Raw genomic sequence first — 25,737 nt, 5'->3', positions numbered from 1 at the left:
TCTGGGATACATGGTTAGTGAGAGAGGTATATAGGCAGATCCAGATAAGATTAGAGTCATCCTTGACATGCCTACACCGAGGACCGAGAGAGAGATTAGAGGCTTCTTGGGTAGATGCTTACTACTCAAAAATCACTATTTTATAGCTTGAAACTAACTGTTTTAAACACTTTTGAGTAGTAGTTAATACCTTTTAACTCAATTGGCACATTAAAGAACCTAGCAAGGGTTACTAATAAGTTTTTGGCAAGTTTTGGTGTTTTTGGTAGCTTTTTTATCATTGAAACAAGCTAAGAAGAGGGAGAATTTTGTAAAATCCATGGCAATGCAAGTTGAAGCTCAAATACATGAAGAATTTGAGCTTTGGAGCACTTCATAGCCCTTTGCCAAGCTTAGCAATAGGTTACCAAGCCAATTAGAGATGCAAGGAAGAAAACCAGAGGAAGAAATCCAATGACCAACATTTTCACATGGTTATGCGAAAATCAAGAGAAGAAGCAGCTATAGAACTGAGAGCAAGACTAAGTGAAAGACAATTTCGCACACTATGCGAAATTTCGCATGGTATTCGAAATCTTCATATGCACCGACTCCGTTAGATTTTTATCTCCAGATATTTTGTGTAATTTACTATTTTCTCCTTGTAATCAACCAATGATAGGATTTCATGGTTAGGAACTATAAAGGGGGGTTGGAAAGACCTTTCTAGATATCTCTCTCTTTATATAACCTCAAAACGAGAGGAGAAACACTGGTAAATTCCCGTAGTAAGAAATATACAGAGCTTTTGCTCTACCTTCCCTTCTCATTTTGTTTTCACTTTTTTTTTCTAGCCAAATAACCTCTAAGGATGATTTCTTAGGGGATTAGTGGCTAGGTTTTACGTTTCTTAGAGTGAGGGAAGCTAGGTAAAGGACACGAATACAAATATGGGAGTTGTTCTTGCTTTAAATGAAAGTAGTTGTTAACCATTAATGGTTTTTATTTTAAAGTTGAGCTTTAAATCCCTTAAAAGCACCTTAAATGGCCAATACTTGATAAACTTTTCAGATTCTATGGATGCTTATTGCTAGATCCATGGATGTATATTAGTTATCATTTACGAGCCATTGGAATGTGGTTCAAGGTTGAGGGTCTTTAGTGTTTGAAGCCATTAATGGGAAGCAATTACCATTTTTCATGAACCCTTTGGATAAAATCTTAATTGCTAAATACAAAACCGGTTCGGGAGATAACCATCATTTATGTTATTATCCCCAATGCGATAAGAAGATCCAGAATCTCCCCATTTGCCTAAGGAACTCGATCCTAGTGACCTAAAGCTCCAAGAGACCTTTTCTTTGTAGTTAACTTCACTTATTATTTTTGCTTAACCTAAAATCAATCTTTGCAACCACAATTCCATTTTCTTTAAAAGCTAATTTTCATAAGGAAAAACACCATTTTATTTCCTTCACTTTAGTCAACTGTACAATGAAAACCCATCCCTATGGACGATCCTAGAGCCACTATACTATGTTAGCTATGCTACCATAGTGCAGGGTGATTTAGGTTTTATAAATTTTGTTGATAACACTCGTGTGGGCCATAATCAAATGGCACGACTGCAATGGGGACGAATCGGTAGACTTCAGTACATTAGCAAATTCATTGCTAGATTGACAGATATCTATGAGCCAATTTTTCAACTCTTGACGAATAGTCAACCTACAATTTGGGATGATCAGTGTCAGCGTGCATTTGAGAGGATCAGGGAGTACTTGTTGTCACTTCCAATCTTGGTGCCTCCTACACTAGACCGTCCCTTACTCTTATACCTATTAGTCTCATACGTAGCATTGGGATGTATGTTAGCTCAGCTCGATGATTCGGGAAATAAGCGAGCCATTTATTATTTGGGTAAGAGGATGTTAGACTATGAGACGAGATATGTCATGATTGAGAGTTACTGCTTGGCATTGGTTTGAGCCACTTGCCGACTGAGACATTACATGACTAAGTATTCGGTGCACTTGATATCTCGTCTAGATCATTTGAGATATTTGTTTGACAAGCCTGCTTTGGTCGGTCGCCTCATGATATGGTTGGTACTTCTGACTGAGTTTGACATCCATTATGTCACTCAGAAGTCCATCAGAGGGAGCATTGTTGCAGATCACCTAGCCTCATTAGCAGTTTTCAATGGTAGAGCTATTGATGATGATTTCCCATATGAGGATGTTGCTGCTGTGACTAGTCTATCAGGTTGGCGCATGCACTTCGATGGTGCGGCCAACCATTCTGGATACGAGATAGGTGTCTTGTTGATATCCCCTTGTGGCGATCACATTCCAAGATCTGTTCGTTTGGCATTCTTGGATCAACATCCTACCACGAACAATATTGTTGAGTATGAGGCTTGTATCTTGAGATTAGAGACAGCTCTAGAGCTCAGGATTAGATAGATGTAGGTGTTTGGTGACTCTAATCTAGTATTGAGATAGATTCAGAGTGAGTGGAAGACTAGAGATACGAAGCTTAGGCCTTACCACACATACCTAGAGCTACTGGTTGGGAAATTCGATGATTTGAGATATACACATCTGCCTAGAGCACAAAACCAGTTTGTTGATGCCTTAGGTACTATAGTTTCCATGATTGAAATTCTTATTGATGCCATTGTTCGCCCTTTACTGATCGAGTCGAGATCTGTTCCCGCCTATTGTTGTTTGATTGACAGGACATAGTTAGATGATGGTTTTCCATGGTACCATGACATATATCACTTTTTGAGACTCGGCGCATATCTTGAGGCTGCCACGACCAAGGATAAGAGAGCATTGAGACAGTTGGCGACCCGATTTGTGATTTGTGGCGAGACATTGTATAGATGATCAAATGATGGGATGCTACTATTGTGCTTAGACCTCGCCTCTACTGATCGAGTGATGAGAGAAGTTCATGTGGGAGTCTATGGACCACATATGTTAGCTCGTAAAATCATGAGGATTGGCTATTTTTGGTTGACCATGGAGACAGATTGTTGTCAGTTTGTTCAAAGATGTCCAGAGTGTCAGATACATGGGGACCTTATTCATATTCCACCTTCAAAGCTGCACACATTGACTTCACCATGGCCATTTTCAGTTTGGGGTATTGACATCATTGGGAGGATTTCGCCGAAATCTTCTAGTGGTCATGAGTTCATCTTGGTCACTATCGATTACTTCACCAAGTGGGTGGAGGTCGCCTCATATGCAAAATTGACACCGATTGGAGTTGTCAGTTTCATCATATCACACATTATCTGTCGCTATGGAGTCCCTTATGAGTTGATTTCAGATAGAGGTGTACATTTTAGAGCAGAGGTTGACACTTTAGTGCAGAGATATGATATCCAGCATCATAGGTTGTTTGCATACAGTTCGTAGAGGAATGGGGTAGTAGAGACCGCGAATAAAAATATTAAAAGGATCTTGCGGAGGATGGTCGAGACTTCTCAGGATTGGTCAGAGAAGCTCCATTTCGCATTATGGGCTTATTAGACTTCTTTTCACACCTCTATAGGAGCCACACCCTACTCCTTGATGTATAGTATGGAGATGGTGCTACCAGTTGAGGTTGAGATGAGTTCATTGAGAGTAGCATTAGAGCAACATATTCCAGAAGCAAAATAGGCTAAAGCTAGATTAGATCAGCTCAATCTCCTAGATAAGAGGAGATTGAGGGCAGCAAACCATGTTCGTGCTTATCAGAGGAAGATGACATGTGCATTCAAAAAACGGGTCAAGCCTAGACCGCTACAGAGAGGTGACTTGGTTCTGAAGGTCATCAGGGGATTGATCAGAGATCCCAGAGGGAAGTTCAAACCCAATTGGAGTGGACCTTACTTCATTAGGGAGCTTACCCTAGAGGGCGCTGCATGGTTGATAGATCTAGATGGAAATCGATTCTCGGAGCCAACTAACGTAGATCAGCTGAATAAGTATTATGTTTGAGACCATGGTCGCAGGATGGGTGGCCATCATTTCGGTTAACCATATACCTTGTTATTCCCTTTTGACATACAGACCGTTGCTAGCCCATTGAGCCTCGCATGTGCATTATAGCATTTCTTTCTTGTTGACTTGCTCACTTTTTTGCACCGGGATAGGGGCCCTTTAGTGTATGCATGCATTGTTTGGGAATCTCATGAGTCTTGGACCTACAGGTACATCTTTCTCTCATTATTTTTTCCTACCATCACATTACTGCATTTCATCACATCTCATTGATTGTATTATTCATTTATTCTTCTTTATTCTATCTACTGCTTGTGTTGTTCCATATTCTTTCCACCTTGAGTAGTGATCCTCCTCAATTCATTACATGGAGGATAGTCACATCATTTTTGCTATCTATCCCATGGACACTGATTCAGAGATCTTTAGTTTGAGAAGGTCATCTCGTCAGAGATAGTTTTTTTTTTTTACCTTAGCACTTGAGAGTGTGTTTATCCATTATTGATATCATCTTTGGGGTTCATTTGTTTATGTTCAGGGTATGTGCATTTGTATATATGTAAAAAAAAAATGAAAAGAAAAAAATAATAATAAGCACATGTGTGTATGTGCATAGTATTCTCCATCATTGAGTGTGTATATTGATATTTGAGGGTCATTTTATCAAGTATGTTTGTTGTTGAGAGTTCGTATGTGAGCTTCATGAGATCCTATTTTCTTTGTATTCACTTTGTCATATTTCGTTGAAAGTGAGATGAGTGACCTTTTCCTAGGGACTCTAGGTAATTGTCATTTCTATCATTACATTCATTATTGATGTGACTTCACTCCATGTTTGACTTGAGTTGATCATCATTTTTCTTCGTATATTCATTGTTTCGCTATCATCTTTGTCATTGCTTGTGATTCATCACATTCGCTTCACCCCCTTGTTCTTTTCTTACACTGACCTATTCCAGGTTTGATATTTCCCTTGCATCATTCTTGCGTATCTCATTATCAATTTGATTTGCTTCATCGTCTCATTATTGATATCATATTCATATTTGGCACCCTCAGGTCCATGGCTCACCAACTTTTCTATATATGTTGCATTCTATACATGAGGACATAGATTTTTTATCATTGGGTATTTAGGCCTAGTTTCTCTTAATTTCTATTATCTTATCACCCTAGCCTACATTATGTCTCATGTCTTAAGACCACCCTGAGGCCATGAGATCAAACTTCGTCTTCGACAACCCCTACTTGGACAGGTATTTGAGATTTAGTTGATATTTGGATATCATCATGCTTCTTCTTATGGGAGATGCTTCTTTGATATTTGGGCCTGATTCAGTTGTGGATTTGGATGACTGAGATTACACATTTGATGATGGATGATTTGAGGTTATCCGATTTCTCGATCTACCATACATCTATGTCATACTAAGGCATATTTCCCTTTTGGTTGAGATTTGTAGATCTTCATGGAGTCACATGATCCTCACCACTCACAAGATGCATGACAAGTTGATAGTCTATTGTTATCTTATCATGATCTCCTAGTGGAGTCTCTCTTGGGCCATTTAGTTAGACTCATACTTTTCGGCACTTAGATATCATCATGCTTCTTTTTTCGGGAGATGTCTCCTTAAGGTTTAGGTTTGATTCAACTGTGGACGTGGATGACAGAGATCACACTTTTGATGATGGATGATATGATGTTATCTGATTTTCGGCTTATTCCACATCTGATTCCATACTGGGGCATATTTTCATTTCGATTGAGATTTACAAATCTTCATGGAGTTGCATGTTTATCCTCACTTACGAGATTCACGTCGAGACGATGACCTGTTTAGTCATCTTATCATGATCTCCTAGGGGAGCCTCTCTTGGGTCATTCAGTCAAGCTCACACTTTTCAGCACTAAGATATCATCATGCTTCTTCTTTCGAAAGACGTCTCCTTAATGTTTGGGTTTGATTCAGTCGTGGACGTGGATGATGGAGATCACATATTTGATGATGGATGATATGTTGTCCGATTTTCAGCTTATTCCACATCTGATTCTATAGTAGGACATATTTCTGTTTTGATTGAGATTTACAGATCTTCATGGAGTTACATGTTTATCCTCACTTACGAGATACACGCCGAGATGATGACCTATTTGTTATCTTATCATGATCTCCTAGGGGAGTCTCTCTTGAGCCATTTAGTCAGACCCACACTTTTCGGCATTTGGATGTCATCATGCTTTTCATTCTAGGATATGTTTTTTTGATCTGTTGATCCGATTCAGCTGCGGACATGGATGGCTAGGATTACACACTTGGTAATGGATGATTTGGTGCCATCTAATTTTCTGACCTACCACACATGTGATGCCATACTGGGGCATATTTTCGTTTTGGTTGAGATTTGTAGATCTCCATTGATTTGCATGATCATCCCCATTTACGAGATACATGTCGAGTTGATGATTTGTTTCTATTTTACGATGATTCCCTAATGGAGCCTTTCTTAAGTCATTCAATCAAGCTCATACTTTCCAATATTGTTGTGATCCTGTGATGGAGTTATCTTAGGCGCATAGACTCCCATATCATCATTTCAGCGGAGTACATGTCAGATCTCTTATACATCCCTATTAAGTTATTCTCGAGTTATTAGGACAGACCGGATGCCCTAGTTGCTACACTGGGGCATATTTTCCTCTTTTAGCTGTAGAGATGATTGTTTTCTCATAAACCTATTACAGTCTTCATTACTCGGACGAGGGATATTTCTTTGCATTACTGGCCACAGTTTCGGTGACTTTGGCCAAGATGAGCCTCCAAATGAGCACGACCTTATGGGTTTTGACTACCCCGTTATCCATGACTTTTTAGTAGATTTTCGTGTTGAGGTCGCAGTAGTTACCCTGACGGACTATTCTCTTGAGACTCCCAATTGGATTACTCATTTGAGATGACAATGGGTTCTTCCAATAGAGTTTGCCAAGTTAAAGGCATCCGACTTATTGTGACACATCATCAGGTCTTGTGATTCAATCAGATGGGCTGTGAGGCCATATTTATAGTCGATTTGACTATTCCAACTCGTCAGCGGAGCATCTTTTAAGACTCATGGAGTCTCTTTCAGACCCTTCCTGTGAATTGAGAGTTGTAATGGTGCGCTACACTGGGCCATATTTCCTCCTCATTATCTCTTCGCATTTTCAGCTTAACGTTCAGAGCTATCATGTCTTTTTCCATTTGACGTTCAAAGTCGCATTTTCATTTTGACGTTCAAAGTCATATTCTCATTTTGGCATTGAGAGCCATCATTTGTCCTTAGTTCGACATTCGGAGCCATCATGTCTTTTTTCCATTTGATGTTTAGAGTCACGCTTTCATTTTGACGTTCAGAGTCATATTCTCATTTTGATGTTCAGAGCTGCATCTTCAGTTTGGCGTTCAGAGTCATATTTTCATTTTGACGTTCAGATTCATATTCTCATTTTGGTGTTCAGATCCGCATCTTCAGTTTGGCATTCAGAGTCGTCGTTTGTCCTTAGTTCGACATTCGGAGCCATCATGTCTTTTTCCCGTTTGGCATTCAAAGCCGTATTTTCATTTTGACGTTCAGGGTTGCATCTTCAGTTTTGCGTTCAGAGTCGTCGTTTGTCCTTAGTTCGACATTCGGAGCCATCGTGTCTCTTTTTCATTTGGCGTTTAGAGTCGTATTCTCAATTTAATGTTCAGAGTCTTCGTTTGTCTTTGGTTCGACATCTAGAGCCATTACATTCTTCGTTTGGCGTTCAGAGTCGTTGTTCATTTTAGTTTGGCATTTAGAGCTACACTTTCATTTTTGTGTTCAGAGTCGCATCTTTAGTTTGACGTTTAGAGTCGTCGTTTGTTCTTAGTTCGTCCTTCGGAGTCATCATGTCTTCCTTCCGTTCGACGTTCAGAGTCGTATTTTCATCTCGGCATTTAGAGCCACATCTTCAATTCGGTGTTTAGAGTTGTCTGTTGTCCTTCGTTTGATGTTTAGAGTCGTCCTCCTTACAGTTTGGAGTTCAAAGCCACCATCAATTCTCGGGTTGGCATTCAGAGCCACATTTTCAGTTTGGCGTTCAAAGCCACCACATTCTTACAACTCAGCATTCAGAGCCATCATTGCTTCTTAGTTACGACGTTCAAAGTCGTCTTTTCTCAATTTGATATTCAGAGATGTCAGTTCTCAGTTATGGCATTCAGAGCCATCATCATTTTTTAGTTACGACGTTCAAAGTCGTCTTTCTTAATTTGACATTCAAAGATGTCAGTTCTCGGTTATGGCGTTCAGAGCCTTCATCTTCTTCAGTTTGGCATTCAGAGTCGCATCTCCAACTTGGCGTTCAAAGCTGCATCTCCAACTTGGCGTTCAAAGTCACTATCCCTTCTCGGTTTGGCGTTCAGAGCCATATCTTTAGTTTGGGCGTTCAGAGCCACCATCTTTTTTCAGTTTAGCGTCCAGGGTCACTATCCTTTTTCAATTATGGTGTTCAGAGCCTTCATCTTCTTCAGTTTGGCGTTTAGAGCTGTATCTCCAACTTGGGGTTCAGAGTCACTATTCCTTCTCAGTTATTGCGTCCAGGGCCTTCATCTTCTTCAGTTTGGCGTCCAGAGCCGCATATTTAGTTTGGGCATTCAGAGCCACCATCTCTTTTCAGTTTAGCATTTAGAGCCGCATCTCCAACTTAGCGTTCAGGGTCACTATCCCTTCTCAGTTATGGCATTCAAGGCCTTCATCTTCTTCAGTTTGGCGTTCAAAGCCACATCTCCAGTTTGGCGTTCAGAGCCGCCATATCTTCTCAGTTTGGCCTTTAGAGCCATGTTTTCAGTTTGGCGTTTAGAGCCACCATCTGTTCTCAGTTTGGGCGTTTAGAGCCGCATCTCCAACTTGGCGTTCAGAGCCGCCATATCTTCTCAGTTTGGCCTTCAGAGCCATGTTTTCAGTTTGGCGTTCAGAGCCACCATCCGTTCTCAGTTTGGGCGTTTAAAGCCGCATCTCCAACTTGGCGTTCAAAGCCTTCATCCTATCACAATCGGGCATTCTTTGCCACATTTTCGGCATTCAGAACTACATTCCTAACATTCAAAGTCGTCGTTCACAGCTTGGCATTTAGAGCCATCATCCTCTTCAGTTTAGCGTTCAGAGTCGTATCTTCATTTTGGCATTCAGAGCCATTGTCCTACTTGGCATTCGATGTCGCCATCTTTCTTTAGTTTTGGCATTCAGAGTCATTGTGCATACTCATTCCGACATTTTGAGTCACCATCTTTCCTCCTTTTGGCTTTTAGAGTCATTTTTCCTCAACCTTATCATTCAGAGTCATAGCTCATGGCATTGCATATCTTGCCTTCATGATTTTACATTCGTCCTCATTTTTCTCGCCTCATTACCTTGTGCTTATCACTTGCTCATCATGCTCTTCTAGACTTCCCCTTCCACTGCACATGACATAGTCCTTTGAGTTCATGGCACATATTTCGGTCATGTTGTTAGGCACCCTTCACTTAGCATTCTCATGTAGTTCACATAGGGTAGTCCCCTTTGGACGCATTCTTTCCTATACTCCAAGGTGGTCCGACCGTTACTCATCTTCGGCATTGATCTTCGAGTCACTTTTGGAGGCATCTTAGAGGGAGCCTGGATCCATAGTGTAGCTTTAGAGGCACTCCGAGAGCTACCCTTCTATTAGGATTTTAGAACCTCTTTTGTTCCTTTGTTGGTTTGAGCAAGTTTGCGTTATACTTGTGTTCCTTTAGGGGTTTTTCTTTTTCTTCGATAGAGTTTACTTCGTTATACTCATCATTCACACTCTCATTTCATTTCGATGTTCATATTCTTTACACTCGTGAACTCTACCGAAGAGAGGCATATTCGTAGACCTTTTTTTATTATTATTATTTTGAGCTTTTCCCACCACATTTGACATCCGGAGAGGAGCCAAGTTTTCTTCTTATTTTTTGAGAGGTGAGAGACGGTTTCCATTGGCGAGCTGCTGAGACATGTGGCAAACATCACCATCTCGCCATGGTGGTGGTTGAAGAGGGTGACATATTTGCTGAATCATGCATAATGGAGCGAGTGGCAAACGTGAGAGCGAGATAGAAAAACATAGCGGAAAAAAAAAAAAAAAGATTGGGGGAAAAGAAAAGAAAGAGCTGGAGGGGGTATCGGTGAGTAGGGGGAGGTTTTGAGAGAGAGAGAGAGCTGTGGAGGAAGAGGGGGGAGAAGTCCAACTATCTATGTTTTGGAGGAGCTCTCAAGTAAGTTCACCAGTGCATTTTTGTTTTGTTTTTTTTTTCATACTCTGTTTTTTTCGTTTTTATTTTTCTCTGTTTATTACTCTGTTTCATGTGGATGGTGAAGCTTATGCTGCCAATACTCCTCTGTCAAACGAGGTTCAATGCCACTCTCAAAGTGATCTTTGTTCTCTAGAGCCAAAAAGCTTGAACTCCCATTAAAATAATATGTCAGATCATAACTTCTAGTCAAATTTTTTTTTTTTTTAGAGGATAGTATTCTGTTCATCAAAAGAGTAGAAATGTTGTCTTTTCTTGCTTGATTTTTGCTGTTGAAGCGTGTGCAGAAGAGCTTGTCCGCATCCCTCTTCAGGCCATTCTCTTGGCGGACGGCTTTGCCTAGAAGTTCCACCCCATCACCCTTGAACGCCTCAAAGTAGTGCTGCCATTGGTGAAGGTTCCCATGATAGACTACACTTTAGCTTGTCTTGAGCCTGCTGGGATTGAGGAAGCTTTTTTTTTTGCCTTTTGCTTTTTCTCACTTGCCTATGAAAAACAAATTGAATGGCTTCGAGTCTTCTCGATATTTTTTTTTTCTCACCTACCAAGCAAGCTCTTTTTGTTTTCGTGCTGGATTCAAGATTTTTTTTTTAATTCTTAAAATATTCAGGAGGGAAGAAAGCTTATGATAGACTTTGTTGAAATTTAGTATTCTAGAGAGAGAAAGTTTGGGCGTTTTGGTGAATGTAATGACAGAAGATAATTGATTAGTTACACAAGGCGGAGAGATCAAAGATGGTAGTACTAGTGCTATTGGGTATGGTGGTGATTCTGGTGGTAAAGGGTATGGGAAATGGGCTTGTGGTGCCTTTTATTTTTGTTTGTTTATTCCTCAAGGATGTGCCTATACACGTTTGGCCAATGCTGAGGTCATATGTCTTTTGTTTTATTATTTTCTTAGTTTTCTTCAACTTTTGATGCCAAAAATTTCATTTTCAAAATTTTAATCTTAAGATAATTTTCCAAAACTCCAGTTTTAATTTAATTTTTCAAAGCTCCAATTTTAATTTAATTTTTCAAAACTCCCGTTTTAAAAAAAAATAATTTTCAAAACTTTGACTTCCCATACTTTAATTATTTTCAAATTTAATTTTTTAAAATCCCGTCTTTAATTAACTCTTCCAAATTCCGATTTCCAAATTTAATTCTCAATTTCCGAAATTCCAATTTTTACATTTCTTTATTTAATCATTTTTATTTTCGTTATTATTATTATTCTATTTATTTATTTATTTTTTAAATTCCGTCTTTAAATAATTCTTCAAAAATTCCGATTTCCAAATTTAATTCCCAATTTCCAAAATTCCATTTTTCACATTTATTTAATTAATTATTATTATTTTCGTTATTATTATTTTATTTATTTATTCATGTATTTAATTTTAAAATTCCATATTTAATTAACTCTTTCAAATTTAATTCCTAATTTCCAAAACTCCAATTTTCACATTTATTTATTTAATCATTTTTATTTTAGTTATTATTATTATTCTATTTATTTATTTGTTTGTTTATTTTTTTAAAATTCCATCTTTAAATAACTCTTCAAAATATCGATTTCCAAATTTAATTCCCAATTCCCAAAATTCCAATTTTCACATTTATTTATTTAATCATTTTTATTTTCGTTATTATTATTATTCTATTTATTCATGTATTTATTTTTAAAATTTCATCTTTAAATAATTCTTCAAAAATTCCGATTTCCAAATTTAATTCCCAATTTCCAAAATTTCAATTTTCACATTTATTTATTTAATCATTATTATTTTTCGTTATTATTATTCTATTTTTTTAAAAAAAAATCATCTTTAAATAACTCTTCAAAATTTCGATTTCCAAATTTAATTCCCAATTCCCAAAATTCCAATTTTCACATTTATTTATTTAATCATTGTTACTTTCGTTATTATTATTATTCTATTTATTTATTTATTTTTAAAATTTCATCTTTAAATAATTTTTCAAAATTCCGATTTCCCAATTTAATTTTCAATTTCCAAAATTCTAATTTTCACATTTATTCATTTAGTCATTATCATTTTTTATTATTTTATTTATTTATTTAAAAAAAAATCGTCTTCAGATTTAATTTCCAAAATTCCAATTCTTAAAATTAATTTTCAAAACTTCAATTTTTAAATAATTTTCGAGATTTCAATCTTCAAATAAATTTCAAAACTCTAGTTTTCTTCTGAATAGTTTTAATTCCACTCTAGTCGTCAATTATTTTTTTAATTCTGCAACTTTTTATCCTTTATTAGGGTTTTAGGTCGTCAAAAATCCTGATTTTAATAGGTCTGCTACCATTCTCATTTTGGTACGCACTTGTACAAATTTTATTCGATTTTCAAATAATTTTCTGTTTCTCTCAATTTTAAATAAATAAGAATGATTTTTTTTTTCATAATTCCAAAATAATGGAATTTGTGAGACTAATTCATGTAAGATATATTGGGCTTTGGTGGGGGCCCCACATATGAGTTTTTCTTCTGATTGTCAACTGCTATACTTAATGAATATTGTTTGATCTTTGTGTTACTATTCGATATGTATGCGATAATTTTATATTTGAGCTAACGTTGTTTTCATAATAGCGCTTTATTACTTACTGTCAAGGTACGCTATCACTCTCAGTTTGTTTATTTATTCATTATCATGATTTGCTTTTAACTTATGGTCATTGTGGGTAACCATTACTTTCCTTATCAATTGTCATACTTGTTTTACCTTATTTAGTAGAGATCTTGTTATAGGCCTTAGAGGGGTGCTATGGTCTTTCACCGTACCTTTCCAATAAGTAACCTGACCTCGGACCTAGACTCGGTTTTTCATAAACCTGTTTTTCCTTTAGGAGTCACACTTCGGGTTTTTCTTTCTTATTTTGTTTTTCCCTTAAAAATAAAAAAAAAAAAACAAAAATAAGCGGCGACTCCAAGTTTTCTTCAAAAAATCAAAATTTTCACTAAACAAATAAATAAATAAAAATGAGTCACGTTGTCAAGTGGGAACACACGTGAAAATGCAGGGTCCACAATCCCACTAATAAATAGGTGAGAAGAGGTGAGAGAGAATAAGAAATGTGAGGATGATTGGTTAGTTTTTTTTATTTAATAACCAATAATATTTTAGGATTTTTTTTAAGTAATATCCTTCGTCTTAATTTCTGCTCATTTATTGTTCTTTGAGTTTAAATATGAGACCCAACAATCCCAAAACACAATTCTCCCATTATGCTTTGTGGTGTCCTTTCTATCCCAATTTTCAAATTTGTCGGTGTTCATGCAGGTGTGTAGTCACATCCCTAACCATCAACCATCACCTACCATGGTTGTGGCTGTGGACATGTGTCGCTTCCTGTTACAACATTCACTTTGCCTATTGAAAGTTCAAACTGACTAAAAAAAGGAGTGAATTTTCTCAGCATAGTATTCCAAATATTTGGGTTTTGATTGTTCTGATTTTGTGGTTATTTTCTTGCGAAGTTTGAAGTTTTGTGATTTGAGGACACAGCATGCAGAGGCCGATCCCAGTATGCTTGAGTGGAGAGCTGCCCATCATTCATGGACATGGGCTTTATTAAGATTAATAATTCTTAGTTATAATAATAGCAATGGAGTTGCAGGATGATATCCATCTTGCAACCGTACACATGCTTTCCCCTTAAGCACTCATGTGCTTACTTTTAAATGACAAGCTTCCATTCCTTTTTCCCTTCCAATTCCTATTTCTAAATAAAAAATATTTGATTAAAAGGATGAGATAACATTTTAGAAAAATAATTTTTATGTAATAAAAAGAGTTATTTGATTAAAAGGATGAAAAGTAAATCTAACCCTTAATTTTTTATCAAAAAAATATTTATTTTAGAAAAAAAAATCTTCACCTTTTTTTTTTTAATAATTTTTTTTTTAAATATACATACAAATAATTAATATATTAAGAGACATTTATATAAAGATATTTTTTAAGAAAAAAAATGAAGATTAGATTTACAAATATGAGACTTTTTTTTATCCCTTTTAATTAATTAATTCTAATAAAAATGATGTATATAACTTCACTTTTATCATTTTTTTTTTTAATGTAAAAAGAGGTTTGATGTGAGATAGAAATTAGAAGAATTATTGAATGGTATTTTTGTCCCAAAAAAAATACTATATTTGATATTTCTTAAAGATGGTGAATCTTCTACATATGCATTCGTTTTGTCCTGGGGACATCCGGTATGTGACATTATAACACCGGTCATGTGGACAAGTAATACTCTAGTTGATGAAAAACCAAAAAAGGAAGCCCTGAATGCAGCATTACTGAATCAAAATAAGCCACACATGCGATGCTTTAATGGTTTTCTTATTCTCACATGGCCCATTAATTAAGACCCACACGTTTCCCATACGAAAATGTGGACTTTTCGATTAGTTTATAACAGTCGTTAAAGTTGTTAAATTCAATTAGTTTATAATAGTCGTGGGATTAGGGCCAAGTTGATGAGTTTTTCTTCTAGAAAAATAAGCCACCAAAAACTGACCATTCTCTGAGGCCCATTCAAATGACAAAAACCTTGTTACTATCACACCCAGGGTGACTTTTTCCAATGCTAGGGGTGAAAAATGCCCTTGCCAGGCCGCCACCTGATCATCCCGATATGTCATGTGGCGTCTGTCGTGATAAAAGCATTACAGGCAACCATCAAATATATACAAGCATTTGTTTGTACCAACCTCTTGTGTCTGGTTCTTCAGGAACTCTCTGTATCTTGTTGAGACCACCAGAGAATAAGCAGATAACATGGGGAAGAAACTTGATTACCTTCTTGGAAGATCCTTCAAAATCTCCAAACTCAAAACCCTTGTTAATCTTGCCATTTCTCGGCTTGCCGTCCTTAAGAACCAGCGCCAGGTTCGATGCTCCCATGCCCGGACTGATGTCATTCAGCTCCTCAACCTTGGTCACCAAGAACCTGCTCTTCTTCGCGTAATTTTCTGTCTCCAAAACACGCTTACATATATGTATACATGCATGCACACACATGCCCTTTTCTCAATTGATGTGTTTCTGCACAGGTTGAGTATGTGATCAAGGAGCAGAACATGTTGGATGTATTTTTGATGATAGAAGCTTACTGCCATCTGCTGATCGAAAGGATCGCGCTCTTTCAAAACAAGTTGGTGTTATTGTGTTTGATTTGAAGTTAAAGTCTTGGTAGTTGCATACTGGTTATACGATCATGGTGCTTGTTTTCTAGTTTTGATTTTCCATGGGTGTTGATGTGTTCATGTAGGGAGTGTCCTGATGAGCTCAAGGAGGCCGTATCAAGCTTGATCTTTGCAACTTCAAGATGTGGAGGGTTCCCGGAGCTCCAACAGATTCGTGAGATGTTTGTGTTGAGATTTGGCAAAGAATTTGCTGCTCGCGCTGCTGAACTACGAAACAACTGTGGGGTGAATCTTAAGGCAAGGATTTAATGTTTTTAGAGGATCACAATTGTCAGAAGTTTTCTTCTAACCATCAATGTTGGGTTTCTCTAGATGATACAGAGGCTTTCAACCAGACAAGCAAGCTTGGAAAGTAGGTTGAAGGTGCTAACAGAAATTGCTTCTGAAAATGGAATCACTCTGTTTCTTGAGGAAGATGCTGCCCTGAGCACCGAGGTATGAATAGCATGCCAATGAATAATAATAAAATTGATAATTATTTGTATTGATCAAAGTATTGAGGACTATTTTCGAATGACTCAATCGTCAATCCTTGATGGTTGCAGGAGAAACAAGATGTCAACCAGAAGCAGAAGCGGAAGCAGCTTGAGTCTAATGAATCAGCTAACTTAGACAATCCTGAACTCAAAGATGACAATAATGATTTCCCAGAACTGATGAACTGTGGAGAGACACTTTCTGAATCAGTGAAAGCACGGAAGTATAGAGATGTGGCATCTGCAGCTCAAGATGCTTTTAAATCAGCAGCTTATGCTGCAGCAGCTGCAAGGGCTGCTGTTGAACTCTCTCAGGCCGAATCATGGGACCAAGATCCTGATTATTATAGCGGTTCAAAGCACCAACGAAGAATCATGTCATCTTCTGATGGGTCCTCAACATCTAAACTTCAGGTTGATACGAATGCTTTCTTGCAGGATATCAAGAAATCAAATGATGGATTGGGTTTTGGCATGATCCATCCTACTGACAATTTGAATTCTGAATCAGAACGTGATGAGATGGAAGACAACCTCGATAGAAGTCATCTCCAAGAAATGAAAGAGTGTGAGAGGAAAGCAGGAATGGGAAGGACATTATCTGGTTCAAGTTCAGATTCAGACGGGGGCAATTTGCATGGGAGCCAAATGTCTTTGAATATACCAGACTGGAATGAGCAGTCGGTTAAGGGAATAGCATTTGATGGAAATGATAATCAGTCTAAGAAGCCACAGGTCGATACCTGGTTGAAGCACCATGATTTGGGTTCTGGCAAGAAGTTTAGCTTCCCTAAAAACGAATTATCAAAGGGCAGACAGTTCAATGCAGTAGCAGATGAAGATTTTTCAGATGAGGATGGAAATAACCTCTGTTATAAATCTCCAACAAGAATTTTACTAAAATCTCAAGCTGATTCCCCTGCATATTCTGGGGAAGGAAGATCTAAATTTGAAAGTACATACAGCTCAAGCTCTGCAGATGAATCACATTCAAAACATTCACACATAGGCAGGAAGCCTGCTTCATTGAGGACTAGACGCATACGTAGAGACTGAGCAGTATCTGAGTGAACTGAGGAGATTTTGTTTCAAAAGTTGTTCAATACTCAGTAATTGCATACCCATTTTCTTCATTTCATTATCCCAAATAATTTGCAGCCATATATCTTGCACACTGATTCAGAGTAAGAATAAAGATTTTTTTGAGCAGTATGTTGAATTTTTGTTTATAAACTTGCAACAATTGAGCTTTTGAGGTTTAACCTTGGAGCACAAGTAACTTTGGTTCAGGAATTGCATTTCATGACAGTAATGTTTTAAGAGTTCCAAGTTCTCAGCTCTTCCTGCAATACTCTTCTGTTGGAACTCATGCCATAGATATGGAGATGTGGATCATGCAATCATCCAATGCAGGCAAGCCATTAGCCTCACCCAGACAAACTAAACTCACGAAGAAGAGCAGCAGAGAGGGAACATTCAACTTAAGTTACTTGTATAATTGCATATTGAAAAGAGAAGTAAAAGATACAGGGAAAAAATCATAAGACTTTTTCCACATGCCTTAAAAATTGAAATGCTTCAGGAAAAACAAAATAGTAAAACAACTATCAAGGAATCATTTAGGCAAATGAACTCTCATTTTTTGGGTAAAAGCTAAAATGACTCAGATTTATGTGGATTCTACATGCCTCCCAATCTCTGGAGTTCATAACCTGAACTGCATCAGCCACACTATACTTGACCTAATGCAACTCAAAGGGCATAGGACAAGCTTGCAGACAAGGGTAAGATGAACAACTGCAGATCATCCAAATAATAGATCATATTTTCTGGACATATCTTCAATTGAAAGTTTGGATGAACAGCATCTGACATATGCAACTTTGTCTGGTAGGCCTTAAGTGGAATCAGTTGGCATTGGTGGAAATGGCACAAGACAAAATATCTTCGTATTAAAAAAAGAGCAGGCCAGAGCAGTCTCGGGCAGATTATCATTGGGCTTGAGTTCACATTCAGATGGCAACACGATTTTGGATGCCTTTCACAGGGTTCAATACAGAGAATGCATGTTCCAACCTGCAGCCAAATAGGGATGACAGACCACAACCCATTCCGCAGAATAGATACATGTGAGAAGGTAGCAAGTATACTTCTAATTTAGCACTTTTGCAATGTAGGACACTGTTTCAAGTGCTGATACTAAGTCAAAATTCATTTTTTTCTGAGGTTTTCAAACTCAGAAACATGCACCTGTGCCAGACATGGATATTGTGTGAGTCTCCATGTTGGATAGGTGACTAGCCTCCTTAAAGATAGTACCATGAACCACTCTCCACAGGAGGTGTTTTACCTGAGGGCACTTTGTTATAAATCAAAATGTTTTGGTACAATTGGGGGAGAAGGGGGAAGAAAAAAATTGCCAAGATAGTTATTAACATATGACTAGGGCAGGGTCCATGGTGGAAGCAAAATTACTATTGCATGTATAAAAATTCTACCACTTAAGTCATGATGAATTCCTAAAGAACATGCTACAACGGTATATACGTACAGGAGTATTAAAGAAGCTGGGTAAAGTGTGCTTTTTGAACAGTTGGAGCAAAAGGCTAAAGATCAATTATGCATAATGGTGCTTTTTCTTAGAAACTTAAATAAGAGCTTAAGAAATAGGTAATTGTTGAACTATTTAGTAGCTAGTAGAAGGGAAAGGAAGATCTTTGGAAGAGAGTCTCCATAGGAGGATGATAAAACATATCCTTCCTCAGTGGCTGAGCTCAAGGAAACACACATTGGGGCACATGGATCAATCCCAGTGCTTATACACTGCTTGCGTAAAAAGAATATATGCAACCAAACACTGGAAGGGGATGTAGAAAGGGAGAGTGCTTGTGAACTGTTGTTTCCTGTAATTCCTCAACCTCAGCCTGTTCTTTATGATCCTTCTCTGAAGTCTCCTGTAGGCCCTCAACCTCAGCATGTTCTTTCTTATCATCCTCAAAAGTCTTTAGTTCCGTTTGATTATCCCCAGCAGACCAAATCCTTAGAGAAAGGTACAAACACCATAGACAACAAAAAGTTCTGATAGATCTATCTCAGGGGTGCAAGAGATAAGAAAGCACCTCTTTACTCTCCATGTCAGTTCAAGTCATCAAATCCAGGCCTGACTATCTCAGGAAATGATTCTCCCTCTATAAACATTCCCATTTCTTCTGTCCTTGTTAAAAATGACTTGAGTTAATTATTGCTGTTTGTAAAGAAGTTTGACTTGCACTAAGCATCTAATCTCTACGTTTGCTTTGTAACAGTTTTCCTCACCTTCTTATCATGCTTCTCCTGCTTCATTTTCTATATCTATTCCTCACGGTTGGAAGATGCAACAGCAAGTCCAAGGTGGAAGGGAAGCTATGGAAAAGGAGATGAGATCTTGGATAAGAATAATACATGGCAAAGGAGGTTATGGGGTTGCAAGTGGATATTTACTTTAAAGTACAAGGCTGATGGATCTATTGAAAGGTAGGCGAGATTGGAGGCCAAAAGGTTTCCTGAAACCTATGGTGTTCTCTCCTGTGGTTCCCCAACTTCAAAATTTCTTTATAATCCTGCTCTGCAGTCACCTGCAGTTTTTCAACCTTAGCTTGTCCTATTTTTTGTCCTCAACAGTATGTGATCCTTGGGCTAACATGCATAGATCTCAAATAATCAATGTAATCCAGTAAGGCCATAAAACCATCCCCTAGAGACTTCTTAAACATAAGAACTTAAGGGACTCCTTTAGCAATTGATCTGGAGGCTTCCAATCTTCAAAAATTCTATGATTCAGCTCTTGCTAATTAGTCCAAAACAAGCAAAGAGGTGTAGTCCTCCAAAAACTGTTCTGCACTTCTTATCAACAAAACTTCCATCCATCCCAATAAGACCTCTCTCACCATCCAATGAAGCACCCAAGAACGTATGAAAGAGAGAAAAGGAGATGCCAGGCCTGGCTACAGTAAAGATCCTCACACTATATGCACTTTCAATTGTCCTAAGCCTGTTATTAAATATGAATCTTCTTATTATCGTTTGCTAAAAGCATTCAAACTTGAACTCAATAGCCTATATATTGATTGACATAAGAAGATTATATAGATACTCCTCCCTACTTCACATGTTCATCCATGATCAACACACTGTGGGTTGTGGAAAGTAGCATACAGATTAAAGCAGTCTGGTTTGAGAGATTCCATGAGATTATATTGTAGTATGGCTACACACATGGCTAGGTAGATCACACTTTGTAAATTAAGCAAGTTCAAGACAAACTTATGATAGTCATTGTTTATGATGATGACATTCTGGTATCTGAAAGTGATCTTGAAGATATCAAAATGCTTAAGTTAAAGTGATCTTGAAGATAACCCATAAATTTCAAATCAAAGAGTTGGACAAGTTAAAGTATTTTCTTGGAACTAAAGTTACTAGGTCTAAAAATGAGATCTTCTGCTCTCAAAGGGAATGTGTGTTAGATCTTCTATAAAAGACAGTTATATTCAGGTGTTAAATTGTGGAAACTTCTCCTGACCAAATTATAGATTGAGAGCAGATACTCATGGTGAATGGATAGAAGATACTAAAGTTGAGAATCTTATTTATATTTTTCATAGCCATGCAGATATTGCCTGTGCGGCAAGAGTGACCAGACAATTAATGACACCATGTATACTTCTGTGTTCCTTTTTTGGTGCCATTTAATAAAATCAATCTTTACCATCAAAAAAACAGCAGTCAGCCAATTAATGCATGTTCCCAGGGTCTCTCATCTAGAGTTAGCATTTAGCATTCTCTTTCACTTGGAATTTCCCCAGGAAAAGGTCTTCCATTGGTAATCATGGTCATATATGGGGGTAGAGGCTTTCACTGATGTTGATTGGCTTGGTTCACTTGATGATAGAAGGTCTACCGTTGGATATTGTACTTCTATGGTAGGAAATCTAGTAACACGGAGGAGCATGAAGCACTCTTTGGTTGCCAGATCAATTGGCAAACCTGAATTTAGAGTAGTGGCTCATGAGATTTGTGAACTCTTGTGGTTGAAGATTCTGATATGGGAGTAAGATTTTGACTTGAAGAGCCTATGAGATTTTATTTGTGACAATAATGCAATCATAAGCATTGCTTCTAATCCAGCTCAGCATGGTAGACTATGGAACACATTGAGGTGGATCACTATTTCATCCAGGAAAAGGTTCCTCATTTAATAACCTCTGGCTTCTGATTGCAGAGCAACTGGTAGATGTCTTAACCAAAGAGGTGACACCTTTTCATAGTATTTTAAGCCAGGCCTCCATGATATCTTTATACTATGATGGAGATGAAAAGAAAGTCGACAGTTGACACTTCACAAGTCAAAAGCATCAATTTTTCCTAAGATTGACTGGCTGAAATGGATGCATCGACACACATTGACACCAAGCATACACAAGGCTCCATAAAATAGGTCAATTAGGAGTGATAACCAACTGGATCTTTCCAACTAAACTTTCACTTTTAAAATATGGTAATGAAGGCTTATTTATGCTTCCCATCGTAATTATATGAACATGTGAGACGTGATTCTTACCTCAAGCTAAGATTTCTTATAAAAATTTAGGAAACTGCACTTTCTCTAAACTGTTTCTTTGGTATTCGAGGTGGGTTCCTGAAAGAGCTCCCTCTTCCTCCTTCTGTGGCTTGTGTGTGATAAAAAAACTTCTTTAAAATGGCATCTCTTGAATCAGTTACAAAGGTCAAAGAATGCTATTTATTGGTGAATATATTTCCACATGCCAATTGGAGTGAAGGTTATACAGGTCAAAGGGCAGCCTTGTAAGTAAACCAAGAGTTGTCTTTTCTTTCTATATACTTGGGACACTTCTATCAAAACATAATTATCTTATGCATGTGGCGCCAAATGAGGATTAAAATAATAAATAAAAAAATTCAGATCTTAGGTAAATCCAGTACATGTGTGTCTTAAAATCCAAATCTTTCACTTTTGTATTAGGTACACCCCTTTCGTTTTGAGTTGCAGCTATAGCAATTCAATTTCACAAAAGGTCGTACTGAGGTCTTAATTGACATGCTATTAATGTACATACGAAGGGAGAACTCATGATTAGCACATCAGAACTCCTTCTTTGCAGCCTTGGGTGGAGCCTTAGTTGATAGGGATTCAAACTAGAAAGTTATGACTACCAACCATGTGCTGCTAAGATGGAGAAAAAGAGGTCATCTTCTTTTAGTACGAAGAATCATATTGAACTAATCAAGAAAAGCAAAATCATATTGATGCTTAAATGTGCATTAAAGTGAGGGCAACTTTGTTTAGTATCTTGAATGTAGACACAATCTAGGATCATCTCAAGCTCCTAAAAACAATTTCTCTGTTCATTGTCAGTTATCACTCTACCATTCACGAAAAGTGGCTTTGGATAATTCTAGGGTAGAGTGGAACCTTTGTGGATTCCAGAGAGTTCCTTGGCTGCCTATAAATAGGAGGTGGCCTCATTTGGCCAAGGCACATTTGTGCTCTCCAATATTCTATTGATCCCATTATCAAGAGTCCAAAACAAAGTAATTTTAGATCAATCTTAGTAGCCACTATGAATAAAAGAACCTCTATAACCCACTTAGAAAGAGTAACATTCCCAAAACCAATACATATGATATCAAGTCATCAAGACAAATCCTTGTTATCTCAATTCCTAGACAATTATACTCTAGCAAACTAAAACAAACACATACAAAACATAACAGCACAAAAGCAAATAGAAAAACCATATTTCATTTAATTTTAAGGAAAGCAATACAAGAAGTCCAAGAAACTTTAATTTAACAGTTTACAAACAACAAAATTTAGAAAGCACAAAATTTCGTACATTAATTGCTCAAGCCAGGTTGCCGCCACTCTGCTGCCACAAATTGATAATATCAGTTGCTTGGTTAAGAAGAATAATCATCTGCTTCTGAGATATCCAAGGCTTGCTCTCCAGTAAGACCTTGATCTCTTCCCAAGCATCCTTTCTAGGCCAAAAGTAGTAGGGACTCAGAGGAATGGTGCCATGGCCCGGAATTGCTTGATCGAGGGCAACACCAATGTTCTTCTCCATCCATATGAACTTCAACACCAGCCTTGGTTTCTCCATTGGCTTCACCACAACTCCTAGCTTCTACAACACAAAAAATTAACAATATTCAACAACATGAAAAAATGTCTCTGCCACTGCTGCTACTGTTTGGGAAAAACATTTTGAGGTACTTCTCATGCTCTTAATTGCGAAACCAAGGCAAGTTAAAGCTTTTCTAAGCAAGAAAAGGGCTTTCAAAATGCCAATCAAACAGGTCTTAGAAGAGAGATTAAATAATTTCAGTAAAGCCTCTGTTTGGCTATCAAGAAAATAGAGGAAAAGAAACATGAAGTCCGTTTTCCAACAAGTGGACCGTACATTTAATAAATAGGACTCCAAATTCAATTCGATTGAAATTCTCAGCAACCAAACAGAATTAAAAAAAAAAAAAAAATCTTAATTGAGAAAGGAAAGGAAAGGAAAGAACCTCAACATCTAGTGGAGAGGCGGAGAGAGACTCCTGCGGAGCGGAAGATTGTTCAGAAACAGCAACAGCAACAACTGGAGCAGGTGAAGCACGGAGTCTGAGATTTGCGGAAGCGGAGCGAGTGGAATATAAGGACAAAGCATTAGAGGCTTTGAACATGAGTCTGTGATTCCTATTACTACTCATAGGGAATGTGTAGGACTTGAGAGCGGCATTGGGATTAGGTTGAACCGCCATTGATAGCATCATCGTCTCCTCGTATTTCCTCTTCCTCTCCTCTTCTCTCCTGCCTTGGGTGGTGGTGGGTTCGGATAAGGAAATTAATAGAGGGTCAGCCCATTTTCTGCTTACAGCTTACCCATCATTTCCAAATTGTTTGCTTCTTCTGATGGTGTAAAAAGGTGCGGGAGATTGAACTAAATTAAATTTAATTAAAATTTGTTTAATTGGATTTAAACAATTGATTGGATTGGATGTAAATTAATTTAGAGATTAATAATAATTTATTTTTAGAAGTAATTAGATTAATAAATATATTTAAAATTGATTTACTTTTTTTATAATAACAATGAATTATTTTCATAAAATTCACAAAATAAACATAAAAAAAAATTCATCAACCACCAATTATAAATAAGAGGATAATAAAGTTTTAGAATGTGAGTTTAGTTCGATCATTATTAAGATATAAGAAAATTAAAAACCAAATTAATAAAATCTTCTGCAGACAAATAAAAATTCTTTTGCACCTTCCTCCGATGGAACTTTCTTTTTCCACAATTTCTCCTACTTTGTCTTCACATTCCTAAGTTCTTAGGTTTATGGAAATGTGATTTAAAAATAGATTTTTGTTTTCTAAAATAAAAAAATATTTTAAGAAATTTATGATATCATTTCACTTTTGTTTTTTGGAAATCATTTTTGAAATGATTAATTTCATTCATATATTCTAAGATTTGGATTAATTACATCTATTTAAATAATAATAAAGATGTATTTGATGAAGTTTCAAACTCATTTGATTTACTCTTTTTAAATTTAAGTGAAAAGAAGAATATGTTTAAAGAACAAGTATTGTTTTTGAAATATAAAAAAAAAAACATATAGAAATAAAAATTTACAAAAAAAAAAAAACAAAAAAAATAGATGAAGTAAAACATATGATTGTTATTTGAATTGCAAATGTTTATTTTTTTAAAAAAATAATAAATAAAAAATTCTAACTTCTCTAAATTTTTTCATTATAAAAAATTTTGAACACTGGAACAAAATTTTGTTGTGAAGAATAATTGAAAATGATTTTCTAAAAAATTACCAAACATAACCTTAACTCTTGAATTATATATCTCAGAAAATATTCAAGATATCGTACATGAAATCAAAATTTAATTCTTAGTTGATTGGCAACTCCATATCCCAGCTGTTACCATGAATCAAATCATACGAACTCCTGCCTGATTTTTCCAGACTCTGCACTTCCATGAACACCCAATCAAAACATGTAGTGTACAACATAAAAATTGGTACATCACTACATTGTAGAGAAGTCTGCTCAAGACCATGCTTCCACATGGTACCTACCAGCCCTTTCCAGTGCCCTAAGCCATCTCACAGCAGATTCCCTTGGAACTCCATTTTCCTTGGATACAATTTCCTCAAAGCAAGAAAATACATCAGAGGGCATCTTAGTTGAAGAACCAGCAACATAGATGGAAGCTCCCTCACACAACAAATTCCAGATCCTCTGGCTGTTCTCTCGCATCTTATGCTGCACATAGACCTTCTGTGGCTGGTCCCTTGAGAAGGCCACACAAAAGCCTCCACCCTTTTCTTCTGAAAGCACACCGCCATTTCGTGAATGGGACAACCAGAAATCTCTGTATAAGAAGTCATTATCCTCGTTCCAACAACCAAAGAAGAAAAGAACGGGAGCAGTTGAACCAGATCTACTTTGAATGGCCCTTTCCTCCACAAATCCACGAAAAGGCGCACAACCAGTCCCAGGTCCAATGAGAATGAGAGGAAATGATGGTGGTGGGGCAGGAAGGGAACCTTTAATAAACCATGCAGGAATAATCACCCCTGTTCATAAGAGAAAGAAGATTTAAGCACCCCTTGACAGGTAGTATTTATATAGTTGCTGCATTGAGTAAATTTTACGAGTTTT

At 37.1% G+C, this 25,737-nt stretch overlaps 3 protein-coding genes across 7 annotated transcripts in view; 1 reads left to right on the top strand and 2 right to left on the bottom strand.

Annotated features, from left to right (window-relative positions):
• The first annotated feature begins 15,005 nt into the window (after positions 1–15,005).
• On the top strand, positions 15,006–17,209 carry LOC117929558. Its single transcript, XM_034849869.1, has 5 exons — positions 15,006–15,280; positions 15,370–15,470; positions 15,588–15,759; positions 15,835–15,957; positions 16,068–17,209. Exons 1-5 carry the CDS (start codon positions 15,095–15,097, stop codon positions 17,052–17,054), a joined length of 1,569 nt encoding a protein of 522 aa, XP_034705760.1. The 5' UTR covers positions 15,006–15,094; the 3' UTR covers positions 17,055–17,209.
• A 5,575-nt stretch (positions 17,210–22,784) lies between these two features.
• LOC117929557 (30S ribosomal protein 3, chloroplastic-like) lies at positions 22,785–23,896 on the bottom strand. Its single transcript, XM_034849868.1, has 2 exons — positions 23,571–23,896; positions 22,785–23,185 (listed from the first exon to the last, which is right to left on the bottom strand). The coding sequence occupies exons 1-2, from the start codon at positions 23,817–23,819 to the stop codon at positions 22,904–22,906; spliced, it is 531 nt and encodes a 176-aa protein (XP_034705759.1). The 5' UTR covers positions 23,820–23,896; the 3' UTR covers positions 22,785–22,903.
• Positions 23,897–24,881: 985 nt separating this feature from the next.
• Positions 24,882–25,737, bottom strand: part of LOC117930238 (NADPH-dependent diflavin oxidoreductase 1) — a 34,495-nt gene continuing 33,639 nt past the window's right edge. For all 5 annotated transcript variants that reach the window (XM_034850786.1, XM_034850787.1, XM_034850788.1 and 2 more), the window contains one exon: positions 24,882–25,652. In XM_034850786.1, coding sequence (XP_034706677.1) covers positions 25,123–25,652 — 530 coding nt within the window. In that variant the 3' untranslated portion in view covers positions 24,882–25,122. The remainder of the gene's footprint in view (positions 25,653–25,737) is intronic.

The sequence above is a fragment of the Vitis riparia genome, chromosome 14 (genome assembly GCF_004353265.1).
Source record: "Vitis riparia cultivar Riparia Gloire de Montpellier isolate 1030 chromosome 14, EGFV_Vit.rip_1.0, whole genome shotgun sequence".
NCBI lineage: Eukaryota > Viridiplantae > Streptophyta > Magnoliopsida > Vitales > Vitaceae > Vitis > Vitis riparia.
Note: the sequence above shows the minus strand (reverse complement) of the source record. Positions and strands in the feature narration are given on the sequence as shown.

What these genes read in the sequence shown, in the direction of transcription:
- LOC117929557 (XM_034849868.1), bottom strand. Translation starts at nt 23,819, where the DNA reads ATGATGCTATCAATGGCGGTTCAACCTAATCCCAATGCCGCTCTCAAG. An exon ending in CCTCTCCACTAGATGTTGAG is followed by an intron (nt 23,186 to 23,570) that starts GTTCTTTCCTTT and finishes TTTGTGTTGTAG; the next exon opens with AAGCTAGGAGTTGTGGTGAA.
- LOC117929558 (XM_034849869.1), top strand. Translation starts at nt 15,095, where the DNA reads ATGGGGAAGAAACTTGATTACCTTCTTGGAAGATCCTTCAAAATCTCC. An exon ending in ACTGTGGGGTGAATCTTAAG is followed by an intron (nt 15,760 to 15,834) that starts GCAAGGATTTAA and finishes GGGTTTCTCTAG; the next exon opens with ATGATACAGAGGCTTTCAAC. An exon ending in ATGCTGCCCTGAGCACCGAG is followed by an intron (nt 15,958 to 16,067) that starts GTATGAATAGCA and finishes TGATGGTTGCAG; the next exon opens with GAGAAACAAGATGTCAACCA.